We start from the raw sequence: 17728 nt of genomic DNA, 5'->3' as shown, positions 1-17728 counted from the left end.
AAAAGAGAAACTTATCTGTAGGCAAGCAGTTGTAAGCATGAAAGGACACATTTCAAAGCATTGAATAAAACTCCTGTGCACACATAGTACCTGGTGTTTCATCTCTGCATCTCTCCAAGGCATAAGACACAACTGGCATTGAGGATGATGGAGAATAATTTAAATTTACCAGCTCTTGCACCTTTCTTTCTTCACTGGGCAATCAACCTATGCTGTGGGATCGCTGGATTTTGAGCTTCAAGCCTACTTGATCTCTGTGTAGATAGTCCAGATGGAATAGCGTTTCTGCAAGAAGATGACACTTGTACATTGTCTCAGTGCAGAAGGCTAATTACTATTCAAGCAGCTCACAGGTTTGAAACAGTGGTTAGTGCTCTCAATAATGTTAGGAAATAGGGATAGCTTAAGTAAGTTATATTGGTATTTTTGGTTGTTGGGAATGAGATACTGTATCTGTGTCTTACGAAAAGGTCAAATTGAGTTTTAGCTTCACTTTAAAAGGTGCCTGCATTTCTAATGAAAGTTTGCGACTGTAAGAAAAGTTAAGCAAACACGAGAGTAGAAAAACTGGGCTGTTGCCTAGCAACAGGGGTCCAGAGAGGCATGTCCCTCCCACAGACACACACACAAGAAACTAGAAACTGTAATTTGATTTGGAAACTGTTTGATTTCAGTTGTTTTGAAGACAGCTGCCAGGCAGAAGCAGTCGAGGAGGCACATAGCCAGGCCCAAGCTAAAGAAGAAAGTTCCCAATAATTCAGTGGGGTGGAACAGCAGAAAGTGCCAAGCAGACCTTCTAGTCAAAGGAAGGACAGGAACATGGAAAAGGTCCTGTTAAGTGAAGTTAAGAGTGAGGGGCAGAGAAAGGCTCCAAGCTTCAAGCTTAAAGAGATAAAGGGTTGTGAGGAGCCAGGAGGTCCAAAGAGGCAACTGAAGTAGGAACTGAAGGTAACTCTTTGCTATGGGCTTGCGAAGCAGTGGTATACTGTTGACAGCTGAGTCGGTGAGAGAGAGAGAAAGCGTGAAAGAAAGCTTGAATGCATGTGGTAACCCAGGGAAGAGGAACATCGGAAGAAGAGTTCAATACCCTGGAGGGAAGCCCTTGCAGAAGGCATCTGAAGAAAAGCGTCAGTTTGGGAGAAGATTCCAAGACAAGTTCTTGGAAAGTGGAGATAGGAATTCCTCGTATGAAAGATGGAGTTAAGTGAGACCGATTGGCTCACAGTATAACAAGCATCTGGGGGGAGCTGAGGAGAGGCCCATAGTATCTGTCTGGGGTGGCATCTGTCACTTTGTTTCAGAGTGTGGTGTGTCTGACCACAGGTCGCCAATTGGTTCACATGGACTGTGTACTTACTGTGAACATTAGAGTATAAGATCATTTTTGTAACTTGCATTATCCTTACAAACCTGTATATATCTGTAAAGGTATAGTTATGAGTCAAGGAGTATTGTAAAATGGTTCATCTTTTCTTGTTTAATTAATGTTTTATGCTTTTGTTAAAAGGCCATTAGCTGACTCCAGTGACTCTGTTCAGTAGCCCCTTGCCATGGATCCAAACAAACAAATAAAAGTTAGAATCTATCAAGTTGGGTCCCACCCTGGGAAATGTCTTGTCCAGTGGTAACCTCAGCTGGGGATCATAACAATAAATACTTTGGGCCAAAGAAAAGCGATGATCGAGCGATATACATTCTGCCAGAAATGCCAGGGAAATGTGGCAGCATTACAGCAATTGGCTTCTATGTGTAGATTTGGCACACTAAGTAATTTGTGACCAATTAACTAAAAGACTTCAATTCCATGAATTTGGGAACACCTACTCATGAGGGACAATGATTTAACCTTGGAAGAAGCCATGACTTTGGCAGTCCAAATTGAATTTGCCATGTTAGATTGGAAGAGGTTACACAGAATTGCACGTTCAGCCTTAGGGTCACAGACACAGCTTTCCCTGCCAGCTCAAGTGGAAGGGTTAAGGGCAAAGAGACCTCAACAGTCTCATCAATATGTGCCCCATCATGGCCAGTTACCTTTAAAACTCTGCCCAAATTGTGGAAATGCTCAGAGATTCACAACACCATGCACAGCTTGAGGGAAAAAGTGAAACTCATGCTTAAAGTGGAGTCACTTTGCAAAGGTGTGCAGGTCAAAGAAGAGGGTTTCATTGGTTTTGACACATGGAGAGGTCTCTTCCTGAGAGTGAGGTATGGCATGTATATACAATTAAGGATGGTAAAGCACTGGGTAATTTTCAGGAGTGCTCTGTTAAGGCCGTGAGCAACCCAGTGTCGCGTCTCATCGGCGTTGGCATGAAATTAATTATATTGAGCAACAAGCTCAACCATCGGTACTTTTTGCCACATGCTCTCACTCCTGTGACAGACACTTTTCAAAGATATGATAACTCGATTATTCTGGTATTGGGAATGATCACAGTCCCAATGCACTACAAAAGCACCACCTACACAGGTTCACGTTCTCAGCAGCTAAAGGCAGGAGTTTTATGGGGCAAATCTATTTGATAAGCTTGGCTTCAAACTTACAGACCCCACTGAAACACACATTAACATGATGGATGATGCAAATGATACACCTTATCGTTCCTTATTTATTGGGTTTGGGGAGATTAAGGGGTGCTGTCATGCTTCTCGCGTTGACACATTAATTCAACCAGTTTTGCAAAATTTGAGATGTTTATCATTTGCGGTCCATGCCAAAGAGTCACAGGAACTGCAAACGACTTGAAGTAAATTGATAACGTGGATATTCCACCTAGTCATTGTGCGACGTGAAAATGGGGAACTTAGTCTATGCATCAACTTTAAGGCAGTTTACTAAACAATCATTCCAGATAAGTATCCACTTCCTATGATCCAAAGACTATCATTTCATGCCCCCTCAGTCTTCATGAAGCTCGACACGCAATGGAGAAATCTTCAGATACAACTAAGAGAGCAAAGCCGATTTTTACAGCATGTTTTACACATGAAGGTCGTGTTTCAGTATCGCAGAATGGCCTATGGGCTTAGTTCAGCACCTAATGTATTCCAGAACTTTATTTCTTCAGACCTATCAGACATTGAGTGGACGCTCAACCTACGTGATGAATTGAAGATGGTTGATGAGAAGAAACCAGCTCCCAAGAAGGCAGATAAGAAAGCCTTAAAGAAACCAGCAGCAAAGGGCAGCAAGAAGTGGCGAAGGTCAAGGAAGGAGAGTTACTCCATCTACATCTACAAAGTGATGAAGCAGGTTCATCCCGACACCGGCATCTCCTCCAAAGCCATGAGCATTATGAACTCATTCATGAACGATATTTTCGAGCTCATCATGGACGAGGCTTCCCGCCTGGCCCATTACAGCAAGCGCAGCACCATCAGCTCCCAGGAGATCCAGACCGCCGTGCGCCTGCTGCTGCCCAGGGAACTGGCCAAGCACGCCGTGTCGGAAGGGACAAAGGCGGTGACCACATACACCAGCTCCATGTGAAACTCCACAATGGATTGAAAAACACATCCATGGAAGGAACAAAGCAGGACACATTCAGCAGTTATCAGCAGTGCTCACCCAACTTGCACAACAGTTTGATGCTTAACAAGGACAAATACTTGTTTCTCTTTCTCTTTTTGTTCCGTATGAAAGGGGCACTGTAATCATGAAAACTGTTCAGCAAATCTGTTTTTTAAATTCCAGCATTGTCCCTGTCTTTCTTGAAGGTGATATTACCTGGCAGGGATTTGGTCTCCCCAAAAGCATTTAGTCAAGAGACCATCGTTCACATTAATATGTATTGATGACCATTCATCTGCAGGAGCCATCATATTTTGAAGGAGAGAAAATTGCGGGTTTAAGGAGAAAGAGCAGGGGAGTAAGACCAATTGGATGGCTCTGTGAAAGAAATACGTATTTTTAACAATATAAATGCAAACATTTTGGAAAGAGAATGTACTTCCATGCTCTATCAACTTGCATTCATGTCAAAAAATATATATTATGCACAACTTTATTAGATTATATATCATATTGGTTTGACAACCAATATAACTCAGATTACAAAAGAATAGGAATGGCCCAGATCTTCCAATCAGGATTGGAAACCTATTTCTGACCCTGATCAGACAAAAAAAATACACACTTCCATTCCACTGATATTTCAGGGCAGTCACCCGATGAAGGATCCTTCACAACTGACCCTGTGCAAAAACCTCGTCAGGGGCAGCACAGATAATCCGCGCAGAATCCACGTCCCCTTTTTACGGCACTAGCTGGTAAGCAGTCAGTATTCCAATGAGTAAAGAGTTTAAATGTCCCAAAGCTACTTTGAAAACAGCTATGGAGAGAAGGTAAGTGTGTAATGGGGGCAGAGTGGGTAAGGGGGTAGGGTGGGTAAAGGGGTAGGGTGGGTAAGGCTAGTGGGTAATGGAGATAGGTGGGTAAGGTAAGTGGGTAAGGGGTAGGGTAAGTAAGGGGGTAGAGTGGCGGGTAGGTAGGGAGGTATGGCGGTGAGGTGGCTGAGGTGGGTAGAGAGTTACATGGGTGAATTGTGTAGGTGGATGAGGTGGATAGAGTGGTAGGTGGGCAGGTGGGTGGTGGGTTATTGGGTAGGTGGGTCACAGCGGAGTTGGGTTGGGGGAATCGGGGGGAGGAATCGGGTAGTGGAGCCAGTCAGGTCAGGTCGGAGGCTAATCAGGTTGGGCTCAGGGGACCATTGGGGTTTAGGGGCCAGTCAGGGGGAGTCAGGGGTTGGGGGAGGAATCTGGTAGTGAAGGCTAGTCAGCTAGTCAGGTTGGCAGCTAGTCAGGTTGGGTTGGGGGAACCGTTGGGTTGTTGGGGGGTTGTCAGTGGGGTCAGTGTCAGTGATTGGGGTCAGTCATATAGTTACCCAGGTATTAGATGAGGTTTTTTCCTGTCTAAGATTTCCTGGGTAACTATCCAGGTAAATAATTCAGAACAGTCCAAAGTCTCCGACTCCAAAGTTCTAACATCCCAGGTAATTCCCGTGGACTCTTTGCATTCGCACTCCTGATGGGTTCCAAGCACATCTTCTGAGATATGTCAGTCTCTGACTATCTGGAGACAGGAAGATCTGGTCCGATATTTATTACAATGATGTGACACAGCAATGTCAAGTCGTTTTGTGTTATATGGTCACAGGTTGTATCATGGAATCCTAGAAACCTTTGTGCAGGTGGATGCTGTTCTATACTGGCTTTAGTCTCCAGATTCCAGATTTAGATTCCTTTGCCCTCCAAAGCTATGTATGATTACACAAGATATACAGCACAACAACAAGCTATTTGGTCCTATCAGTCCCAGTCAGTGTTTATGCTCCACTCGAACCTCTTTCCCCATCTAAGTTGATCAGCATAGTCGTCTATTCCCTTTTCCCTCATATGCTATGTAACATTTGTACTATTCACCTCAGCCTATGGTAACGAGTTCCACATTCTCATTAGTCTCTGGGTTTAGACTGTTCTTCTGAATTCCATATTGGATTTCTTGGTGACTATTTTATGTTGATGTCCCCTGGCCTTGCTCTTCCGCACAAGTGGAAACATTATCCCTGGGTGGGATGATATGCAGACCATGCCCTGGCTCCACCACCACCCCCAACTCCAAACTCCCCGGAAATCACATCGGCACGAAGCTAAGTGGCTCCGCGCCCACTAGCCCCACAGCAATAAAGCGCAGAGGGGTTCATTAACAAAAGCCGAGCAGGACCTCCACCCCTCATTGGGGTTGACATCCCACCCTCTGGAGCTGCCGGCCAATCCAGTTGGTGTAGCTCCATTAGTCCCAGCAATGCCAGGAAGGCGTCAGTGACAGCTCCTGAGACTGCAGCTGAAGAGAGGAACCCAAGTCTTAGCATCTCAGAACAGGTAAGTCCGGGGTCTTTGGCCGGGAGGCTTTTGGAGCATTAGGTAGAGGGGCATTGGGGGGGAGAGGGTGGGTTTAAGAGAGGGAGTGGGTAGGAAGGAAGAGGTGGTTGAGTCTAAGGAGGGGGCCGTCCTGCGATCGGCAAAGGGCAACCTCCGAAAGGCGTTGCCCTATCACCATCCCCCCACTTCCCACCCTTTAACCATTTCAGGTTAAAAATCAGGCTTCCCGCTCCTGCCCTGCTTCCCACAACAAACGCATTATGGCATGGGCAGCATGGCATGATAACAAGCCTAATTGACCCTTAATTGGCCAGTTTAATATGGCAGGCGGGCTGCCGATTTCAGTGCCCATCTGCCCCCACCCACCCCCTACACAACCCCATATTATGGGGGTGAGCACAGGGTTGGGTGGGAAAGTGGTGGAATGGGCGCCCATCCCATTTTACATGCCCCCCCCCACAGGAAACACACCCGTTGAGGGCACTTAAAATTCAGCCCACTGTGCCCACTCTATCAAAACCTTTCATAATTTTAAAGACCTCTCTTTGTTCATCCCATTTTCAAGGGTAAAGAGACTCAATGTGTTCTTTCTCCTTTAACAGTACACCCCTCTATTTCTGGAATCAATCATTGTCAACCTTTTTTGCACTCTCTGCCGTGGTAAACAAAATGTAAAATAGGAATACCTTTGTCATTTGAGGATATTTTAGACATACCGTGCAACACATTATCTTTCTAACTCAGTTTCTGCACATTAACAAGACCTGAGAAACTATTGCGATGTTGAATTCAAACAAATAATCATTTGCTTATCGGAGATGTGGCTTATTACTTGCGTGCGAATATAATTATTTTTGTTACCTTTGTCCTTCATACGGAATTGTTAGATTAAGAAGAATTTTAGGGACCAGAAAAGGCCGTTTGATACACCCAACCCATTCTTTCCAGAGTTCATGAGCCATCTACTCTGCAGTGAACTCAACCCAATCCACATCATCTCAACTGAGGTTAAAGATTAGGAAAACACTGTATCTCCAAAAGATAGTGGCCTCACGGAAGAGATGTTCAGAGAATATGACTGAATTAGGATCAGTTTGTATCTTTTAAAGCAGAGCAACTGGATGAACATCTATTGGGGAACCGGGTGGGATTTAGCAATATTTAGGATGCCGCTTACTTACTTTGCCAAAATGGTTGAGGTCTTAACCTGCTTTTAGACTTAAATGTAAGAGGTATAATTACCACGTTTGCAGATCATAAAATAATTGGTCGTGTGTCAGATAGTGAAAAGCTGTAGACTGCGGGAAGATATCAATGGACTGGTCAGGTGGGTAGAAAAGTGACAAATGGAATTCAATGCAGAGGTATGTGAGGTAATATATTTGGAGAGGATAAACAAGGCAAGGAAATACACAGTGACTGTTAGGATACTGACACATGTAGAGGAACAGAGGGGCCTTGGATTGCACAGTGATCCCTGAAGGTAGCAGGACAGGTAGATAAGGTGGTTAATAAGGTGCATGGTAAATTTCCTTCATTAGCCAAGCCATAGAATAAAGAAGCAAGGAGTCTATACTAGAACTTTATAAAATTCCATTAAGGCCATAGCTAGATCTCTGTGTACATTTCTGGTCACCACATGACAGAAAAGATGTGATCGCACTGGAGAAGGTGCAAAAGAGATATACAAGGATACTTTTTTTTTATTCATTCACAGGATTTGGGCTTCGCTGGCTGGGCCAGCATTTATTGCCCATCCCTAATTGCCCTTGAGAAGGTGGTGGTGAGCTGCCTTCTTGAACCGCTGCAGTCGCTGTGGTGTAGGTACACCCACAGTGCTGTTAGAAAGGAAGTTCCAGGATTTTGACCCAACGACAGTGAAGGAACGACGATATATTTCCAAGTCAGAATGGTGAGTGACTTGGAGGGGAACTTCCAGGTGGTGGTGTTCCCATGTGTCTGCTGCCCTTGTCCTTCCAGATGGTAGTGGTCATTGGGTTGGAAGATGCTGTCGAAGGAGCCTTGGTGAATTCCTGCTGTGCATCTTGTAAATGGTACACACTGCTGCTACTGTGCGTCAGTGGTGGAGGGAGTGAATGTTTGTGGATGTTTTGCCAATCAAGCGGGCTGCTTTGTCTTGGACAGTGTCAAGCTTCTTGAGTGTGTTGGAAGCTGCACTCATCCAGGCAAGTGGGGAGTATTCAATCATACTCCTGACTTGTGCCTTGTAGATGGTGGACAGGCTTTGTGGAGTCAGGAGATGAATTACTCATCGCACAATTTGTAACCTTTTACCTGCTCTTGTAGCCACAGTATTTATATGGCTAGTCCAGTTCAGTTTCTGGTCAATGGTAACCCCCAGGATATTGATTGCGGGCGTTTCAGTGATGGTAATGCCATAGAACATCAAGGGGTGATGGTTGGATTCTCTCTTATTGGAGATCATCATTGCCTGACACTTGTGTGGTGTGAACCTGGCATTGACCTCGGCACCAGAGACGACAACGGCAATCTCAGCCCTGTCGATGCTGCAAGGTCCTCCTTACTAACATTTGGGAGCTAGTGCCAAAATTGGGAGAGCTGTCTCACAGACTAGTCAAGCAACAGCCTGATATAATCATCCTCACGGAATCATACCTTACAGATAATGTCCCTGACACCACCATCACTCCTACCAATATTGTCATGGACAGATGCATCTGCAGCAGGCAGGTTGGTGAGGATGAGGGCAAGTAATTTTTCCCTCTTGTTGGTTCCCTCACCACCTGTCACAGATCCAGTCTAGCAGCTAAGTCATTTAGGACTCGGCCAGCTTGGTCACTAGTGGTGCTACCGAGCCACACTTGGTGATGGACATTGAAGTCCCTCAACCAGAGTACATTCTGTACCCTTGCCATCCTCTGTGCTTCCTCCAAGTTGTGTTCAACATGGAGGAACATTGATTCATCAGCTGAGGGAGGGTGGTACGTGGTAATCGGCAGGAGGTTTCCTTGCCCATGTTTGAGCTGATGCCATGAGACTTCATGGGGTCCAGAGTCGACGTTGAGGATTCCAAGGGCAATGCATTCCCAACTATACCACTGTGCCGACGTCACCTCTGCTGGGCTTGTCCTGCCTGTGGGACAGGAGAATAGAAAGGTTTAGCCATGAGAAAAGATTGTATAGAGGCTGGGGTTGTTTTCTTTGAAGCAGAGCAGGCTGAGAGAAAATTTAATTGAGGTGTATATAATACTGAAGGCCCTAGATAATGTGGATTGAAGGACCTATTTCCCTTAGTGAGAGTTCAATAACCAGGGTGCATAGAGTTAAAGTAATTGGCAGGATTAGAGGGGGCCTAAGGAGAAACTTTTTCACCCAGAGGTTGATGGGTGTCTAACTCACTGTCTGAAAGGGTGGCAGAGACAGGAATCCTCATCACATTTAAAAAGTACGTGGATATGTATCTAAAGCAACGTAACCTACACAGCTACGGCCCAAGAGCTGGAAAGTGTTATTAGCCGGGATAGCGCTTTCTCGGCTGACGGAGACACAATGAGCCCAACATGGCCTCCTTTTGTGCTGTAAATTTCCATGATTCTATAATTCCCTGTCTATGGCACCTGAACCTCTTTCACCCTTTATGCCTGGGAACCAGTCTAGTGAATCTGTGCTGCCCAATTTTCAAGTTCAATCTATCCTTCAGCTGTGGAGCCTAGAACCAAACACTGGCCTCTAGATGTGGTCTAGAATTAATTAATGGGGAGAATTAAATAACGGTAACATAACATCCACCCTTTCCTGTTGCAGCCCCCTCAAGATAAAGGCAAACATTCCATAAGATTTTTAAAATTATTGTTGTACCTGTCCATCTTACAGTGTTTGGAATCCCCCACAACTCCTAGTCATTTAGGAAATATCCTGAACTGGCTTTCATTGGTCTGATGTGAATGGCCTCTCACTAATGATCTGACAGCTATACAAAGCTCTGGTTGGACCACATCTGGACTATTGTGTATAGTTGTGGACACCACACCTTGGAAAGGATATATTTCCCTTGGAATGAGTACAGCACAGGTCCACCAGGATGTTATCAGGCTCCAAGTGCTTGATTATTAGATTCTATTATGTAAGCTGGTCTTGTGTTCCATGAAATGTAAAAATTATGGAGAGATTTGATTGAGGTTTTTAGGACATTGAAAGCAATTGATAGCATAGATATATTTTTTCCCGTTGCTGGAGGAGTCTAGGACGAAAAGACATAGCCATAAAAATCAGAGGCAGTCCATGAAGGACAGAAATTGAGAAACGCTTCTTCACACAAGACATGGTGGAGTGCAAAAACCAGTAAATGCTGGATCAAATAATAACTTGAAATCTGAGATTGATAGTTTTTTGCATGCCAAGGTCATTAAGGGACATGGACCCAAGAAACAGGCTGAGGTACAGTAAGCTGTGTGCACTGGTTAGTGGAAGAGCATTGAGGTAGGGGAAAGTACTAAATGGTGTACACAGTGGATTATGATAGGAACCTCGGCTGTTCTTTATTTAATTTTACATTAATGGATTCGGAAACTTTTACAAATGAGTCAGTTCAAAGATAATATAACAGGGGGCGAGCACTAATCTGAAGAGAAGAGAGCCTGTGATGAGATGAATAGAAAATACAAGCAGACAGATCAGCGACAGTTGAAATTCAACACAAATATGTGAAGTATGGGGGAAACGGTGGTGTAGTGGTAATGTCACTCAAATATTAATCCAGAGGCCCAAGCTAATGCTCTGGGGACAAGGGTTCAAAACACACCATGGCAGCTGGTGGAATTTAAATTCACAAATAAAACTAAATCCGGAATATATAGCTAGTCTCAGTAATGGTGACCATGAAACCATCATTGATTGTGGTAAAAACCCTTCTGGTCCATTAATGCCCTTTAGAGAAGAAATCTATCACCGTTACCTGGTCTGGCCTACCTGTGACTTCAGACCCAAAGCAATGTGGTTGACCCTTAACTGCCCTCTGAAATGGCCTCGCAAGCCATTCAATTTAAGGGCAATTAAGGATGGGCAACAAATGTTGGCCTTGCCAGTGACACCCACATCCCATGAAAGAATAAAAAAATAGTAATGCACGTGCAAAATAAAGCACAACACCTCTTCTGACCTTCCCTATGGTCTTGAAGTCAAGCATGAAGAACAGGTTTGACATATTAAGCAAATCCTGATCCACTGTGACACTTTCATCCCAAGCACTCTTTGAGAAGTGTTTTCTTTAACACAATGTCAACTGGATGCATTGCCAAAAAACCTCTTGTTCCCTCTCTTGCAATTGACAATGTCTAATTTTGTTACCTCCCCCTTCTATCACTGAATTCAGTTGTCCCAGGGTGACCTTTATGTGGGCATTATGTTTGATTGCTGGTCCTTTTTATAGCTGTTTGTGCTCCTTAGGTTATTTTGACTTCCTTATTTGGCCTTTTTGGTTTCTCCTTTTCTCATTCCTTTTCTTAGTTCATACTTAAATTTTCAAAATGTAAGTTTTGCCTCCTTCTTTTTATCTTCTACTCCTTAATTTAATCTTTGCCCACGCAATGAATGTCAAACTGCAAAATTTCTATGTAATATTTAGTTAGGTGTGAATTTCCAAGTATTGTTAACAAAACTGCCTGCACCGCCAAATCCATCCCAACCCCTGGCCGCTGTTTCAGCCTGAGCCAAACAGTTCATGGCCTTGCATTGCAGAGGACTTGGGTTTCCTTGAAGCACATATCTGGAAGGCAATGGGAAACCACCTTATGTCTTCTTGTTCCTAGTAATATTACTCATTGAAACAGCTCCCATAAGCAATTTAAGAGGAAAGCACAAGACGGCAAGGAATGGAGAAATAAGCAGAGGAACTGCTCTTAGACAAAGCACGACAAGAAGTTTATTATTAAAACAGAAAACACTGAAAGCAGTCAGGAGGTCAGGCAGCATGTGGAGAGGGAAACAGTTAACGTTTCAGGTCAATGACCCCAATTTCCTCCGAACCCTTTGCCATCGAGTATTTTCCATATTTTCTGTTTTCGCTTGAATTTCCAGCATCCACAGTATTTTGCTTTTGTTTTAACTTCTTTTATATCTTATTTTGTACATTCATCACAGTAAATCAAACAGGAAAGTCTCCTACACACAAAAAATTGTGGCAGCTTCTAGTTTTGGAAAAAAAAAGCATTTGTAAGAGAAAAAAAAATGTACATAGGATTTCTCATGTAACTGGATGTCGCTTGCACAAATTCCACTCACCGAGATATTGCTTTACCGCCTTGCAAGTTCTAAGCTTTCTCTCTAACTTACCCCACAGTGTGGCTTGCAACATGGACACAATTCACGGCACAGGTACAATTCACAACACACAGTATGACTTACAACAATCCACAACTCAATATAATTAACGTGTAGGATTCACGACACAGTATGATTTAAGATGCAGCATGATTTGTGACACAGTTCGATTTAGAACATGGGTACGATTCAAGACAAAATATGATTAACAAAATAGGTACAATTCATGGCAGGGGTCTGATTCACAACAATTCACAATGTGGGTATGGTTCACAATGCAGGTTTGGTTCATGGCACAGTACAGCTCATAGTACAGGTAAAATTCAAGATGCAGCATAATTCAAGGTACGGGTACAATCACAGCATGGTTTACGACACTATATGGTTCTGCTCACGGGTACAATTCACAATATAGTTTGGTTTACAGCACAGATATAGTTTGCAACACAGTACAGTTCGGGACACAGTGCGGTTACAACAGAGAACAGTTTGTGAGATGGTACGGTTCACGACACAGTACAGTTGAGGACACAGCTACGGCCTAAAACACTAGTACGGTTTCACATGGATCACATGACGCTTCTAGTGTGTCATGCTTAAAGGCAAATTACAACATCCCTTTTTTTAATAGATAGTTTGCCCCCATTCCAAAGAAGTGTGACTATTTGCAATACATGTTCATATTTAGTTACCATTACATCTGATGAATCTATGGAGTCTCTAAAATGTAGAGGTAATCTACTGGTATACCCAGATCTTATGATGGTAACCCTGTCTGGAGGTTTCTTTAATTGCTCACTGTGATCTGTGGGATTGTCATTCTTGGATGTTGTTCCAGGTTGCAGTTTCCATCTTGTCCTAGATACAATAAGACTGTACGGTGGTTAAGGAGCTGGAATAGATCTGATTTGTCCTCGATTGTATCTCACTGTTGCATCTTTCTGTGTAATGACTTCAGAGGACCTTGGCTCTGAACAAATCCTTGTCACCTCGGCTGGTTGCCATGTACCTTCTGTGGGACCCTGGATGGGAACCTGTTGTCCCAACTGTAAAATTGGCAATTCTGTACCTGCGTTTTTATCATGCACGTTGGTCACCTTCTCTTGCAGTTTTACAAGCTACTCTCTACTTTCTGAGAGACTAGAATGGGTAAAAACAGGTAAATTGGTGTGCACTGGTCTGCAAAACATGAGCTCTGCCAGTGACGGAATAGTGTACTTAAAGGTATTGCTCTCAGATGTAACTTTGCAATGTGTAGATCTTGCTTGGTCTGTCTACATTTGAGATTTAAGGATTTCACCATGCAAATCATTCATTCAGCTAGGCCTTTAGATCTAGGGTAATGAGGAGAAGAAGTCATGTGATCTCTATTCTACTTCTCACACATGTATTGAAATGGTTTACCAATAATTTGCGGACCGTTATCCCAAATGATCTCTTTAGGTGCACCAAATAAAATGAAAATAGTACTTAGTGTGTGCGCAGCAGTTGTGCTTGAGGTATTGTGCAATTGTCGAATAATGGGGTGCTTGGTAAAGTAGTGGACGATGATGGTGAAGTCAGTGCCATGGACATGAAAGAGCTCGGATGCAGCTTTGGATCAAGGATGGGTAGGAGCTTCATGTGAAATCAATGGTTCTTTGTGCTGACTTGGCATATGCCATATTCCTCGCACATCTTGGCAATGACTTCAATGTCATTGTTCATACCCAGCCAATAGACTGTCTCTTGTGAGTCTTCTCATCCAATCCATGCCCGGGTGTGAGTGATCAAGTTGCTGATGAATAACAGGTGGCAAAGATTCCAGTATAGTGACCTGCCGGCCTTTAAAAATGACTCCCCAGGGGATGCCTCGCTCGTCCTGATAAGGCAAAACTGGTCTCATGTACTCATGGCCATGCAGAATTGAATGAGGTCATCTTTCAGTGATAGGTTTCCACAGTTTCTTTAGTGTGAAATCTTTCACCGTTTCTCCTGATAGCTGCTGGCATTTGCATTGCACGAAATGTACCAGATCAATTTGGAGAACATCTTCAAGTTTGATGTCAAAGAAGTCAACTTCTAGATCCACGGATATATCTTCTGTTTTCACTGAGTTAGGCAATTTGCTAAGTGTATCTACTGTGACCATCAAGTTACCTGGCTTGCATCTAATCTCACAGTCATAACCATGAATCTTTATTGAAAGACGTTGCAATCTTGGCGATACACTGGTTAATGGTTTTCACCAAATCATTTCCAGTGGTTTGTGGTCAGTTTCTACCACAAATCCTTTGCCAAATAGACAGGTATGAAAACGCATGATTCCAAACACTAAAGCTAATGCTTCCTGCTCGATGTTGGAGTAGTTGGATTGCATTACAGACAGAGATTTTGAAGCAAATGCAATCAGTTTGCATCTTTGTAGTCTGCATGCTCCCCAAACCTTTCTGTGAGGCATCTGTCTCCAGGGCAGGTGTCTCTCTAGGATCATAAAATTGCAATGTCGATGTTTCTGATAATGACTATTTCAGTGCTTCGAAAAGGTTTCAGTGTCTTTGTGCCACAGGAAAAGCACATCCTTTCCCAACAATTCCTTAGCGATGAAGATTTTTGAGCGAAATTAAGAATGTTTGGGGACAAGAAATGAAAGAGACCTAGACATCTTCGAAGATCGTCCTTATCTTGAGGAGTTGGAGTGGCCATAATATCCTCTATTTTACTTGGATCGGGACATATGCCAGCAATGGAATAAATAGAACCGAAGAAATTGATCTGCTGCACGTTGATGGGACATTTCAGAATGTTGAACACCAATCCTTCATTACGTGTCACTTGCATCAATAAATGCAGATTTTGGTCATGTTCTTGCTTTGTTCTTCCCACAGTGGCAATGCCATTGGCGATACAGAAGCAATCTGGCACAGTGCATGTAATGTGGTCCATGTGAGCTGGAAAGAGATTCTGGCTCACAGCCCGAATGGAAGCCATTGAAAACAGTATTGTCCGAATGGGGTATGAAATAAAGTAAACTCTTGGGAATTCTCCACGAGATGTCCGACCAGTAGCCATAGGAACATAGAAGCAGGAGTAGGCCATTCAGCCCATCGAGACCGCTCCACCATTCAATACGATCAGGGTTGATCTTCCGCTTCGATGCCTTTTTCCCCACACTTCTCCATATTCCTTTATGTCATTGGTATTTAGAAATCTATCAACATCTGTTATGAACACCTCAATGACTGAGCTTCCACAGCCCTCTGGGGTAGAGAATCCCAAAGGTTCACAACCCTTTGAGCATAAAACTTTCTCCTCATCTCAGTCCTAAGTGGCCTCACCCTTATTTTGAAATTGGGACTCCCCAACACTTTAATTGCATCTACCCTGTTTATCCCTTTAGGTATTTTGTAGGTTTCAATGAGATCACCTTTCATTCTTTGAAACTCTAGAGAATACAGGCCCAGTTCCCCCAATCTCACTTCATAGGACAGTCCCGCCATCCCTGCGACCAAGTCTGGTGAACCTTATTTGCACTCCCTCTATGGCAATAATATCCTTTCTAAGGTAAGGGGACCAAAGCTGCACCCAGTACTCCAGGTGCAGACTAAGTAAGGTTCTATACAATTGAAGCAAGACTTTGCTCCTCCTGTACTCAAATTCTCTTGTGATAAAGGCTAACACACCTTCAGGCTTCCTCATTACTTGCTGCACCTGCACGTTAGCCTTCAGTAACTTATTGACAAGGAGAAGAGGGTCCTTTAACACATCTGCACTTTCTAATCCCTTACCATTTAAGAAATACTCTGTGCATCCTGCCCATGCTTGGCAACAGCTTCGAGAAAAACTTTGCACCTGCAAATCTCGGATTTAACTCTTCCAATATGGATATTTTGTAAGGTCAAGGTTTCGAAGCTGTGTTTAAACATTGCGGATCGAGGCATACTCTCAATGATCCAAAGGGGTCCCTTACCTCTCCAAAATGGTACCCTGGCTTTCCAGATGATTCCACCAAGTTCAGACCTGTTACCTGGTCTAACCTGCACACTCCAGGCTTCACAATCCTGGCCTAACAAAGTCCCGCTTCAGTGGATGCAGCTGGTGATTGAAACAGCTAGCTGCCTCTGTAAAATGCGCAGGCGTAAACCCCAGTCCAACTCCACCCGCCCCCCCCTGCAAAAAAATGAAATGCCAAACACGGGGGCGGGACTTAAGATTTTCGGCCATTTCTGCTATTTTCACCACAATGGATAGCCTGGTGAAAACCTGGGCCTTTGTCTCTATCAATCCTACCAAATGGTTTGATCATCTTGTGTGTGTGTGTGTGTGTGTGTGTATGTGTGTGTTTTAGTCCGTAATGGGTGCTGCCTTGATAGCTTTGAAGTCGAGATGTTGTGAATTGTCTGAAGAGAAGGGTTTGAAGTTGTAGATTGTCTCTGCTGCTGTGATAGTTTCTACTGTCGAATTACAGAAGGTTGCTTTCACAGGTAGCTTAGTAAATGGAATCAGAAAGGAGAGAGAAGTTTCTTTATTTCTCTTTCAAAGAACTGCGATATGGCCCCTTTGTAGCCTGGTTGATTACAGCAGTTCGATGGTTGTACTTGCTGATCCCTCTATCCATGTGTTGAAGCACTTGTTTGCATCTTTGAAGATGATTTCCTACGGGTCTCTGTGGGCCTGCCTTTTGTAGGCCACTGTCTCAACAATAATGAATCATGTTCCAAATAAGAAAACCGGTTAGCCCAGTCCTGGGATCTAACTGGCCAATGTCTGTTTGAGGACCCAGCATTGAATTTCAACTGTGTTTCGTGAACCCTCTTGGGGTAAACATAGTCTGGTCTGCGTCTGGGTGGTAAGGGTCGAATTTACAAGAGATGTGACTATCAAAATCCATTTTGTTTCAGTTCTTTTTTTAAAATCAGTTCAAGGCTTTTAAAGGTAACCTTAAAATACAGTTTCTTCTGAAATGCATAATTCTGTCATGAGAACACTGTCATGGCAATTACTTCCCTCAGCATCTTTGGATGCATCTCATCCAGTCCTGATGATTTGTCAAGCTTAAGTACAACAGCCTGCCTTTCCGAAATAAAAGAAAATATTAAAGAGGTTGGAAATCTGAAATGAAACCAGAAAGTGCTCGAAAAACACAGCAAGGCTGGCCGCTTTTGTGGAGAGGGGTAATGTTGACTTCTCGAGTCCAGTGTGACTCTATGACTCTTCCAAGTCCAATATGAAGAGTCATACTGGACTTGAAACGTTAACTCTGTTTCTCTCTCCACAGATGCTGCCAGACCTGCTGAGCTTTTCCAGCCATTTTTTGTCTTTATTTCAGCCTTTCTAGTACCTTCACTTCAACCATATTAGCCATTCAGTGTCTACCTCTTCTGTCACATCTCTGTTTTTTCTCTTGCTCCACCATTGGCATCTGTGCCCTTAGCTGCCTGGAAAGAATTAAAGAATTATCATTTATCCACCAACTTTCATGACTTCAGGATGTCCAAGAGCACTTCACAGTCAATGAAGTGATTTTGTGAGGTACTGAGACACTGTTGTAATGTAGGAAATGCAG

General features: G+C 43.6%; 2 protein-coding genes across 3 annotated transcripts in view; both read left to right on the top strand.

Moving 5' to 3' along the window:
* LOC144694000 (succinate receptor 1-like) overlaps positions 1–17728 on the top strand; it is a 156063-nt gene that overhangs the window by 80335 nt on the left and 58000 nt on the right. The gene's annotated exons all lie outside the window — the stretch shown is intronic.
* Positions 3119–3493, top strand: LOC144694275 (histone H2B 7-like). The gene has a single exon (XM_078564613.1). It carries the CDS (start codon positions 3119–3121, stop codon positions 3491–3493), a length of 375 nt encoding a protein of 124 aa, XP_078420739.1.

The sequence above is a fragment of the Cetorhinus maximus genome, chromosome 19 (genome assembly GCF_964194155.1).
Source record: "Cetorhinus maximus chromosome 19, sCetMax3.hap1.1, whole genome shotgun sequence".
NCBI lineage: Eukaryota > Metazoa > Chordata > Chondrichthyes > Lamniformes > Cetorhinidae > Cetorhinus > Cetorhinus maximus.
This window is presented reverse-complemented; position numbering and strand designations above follow the sequence as displayed.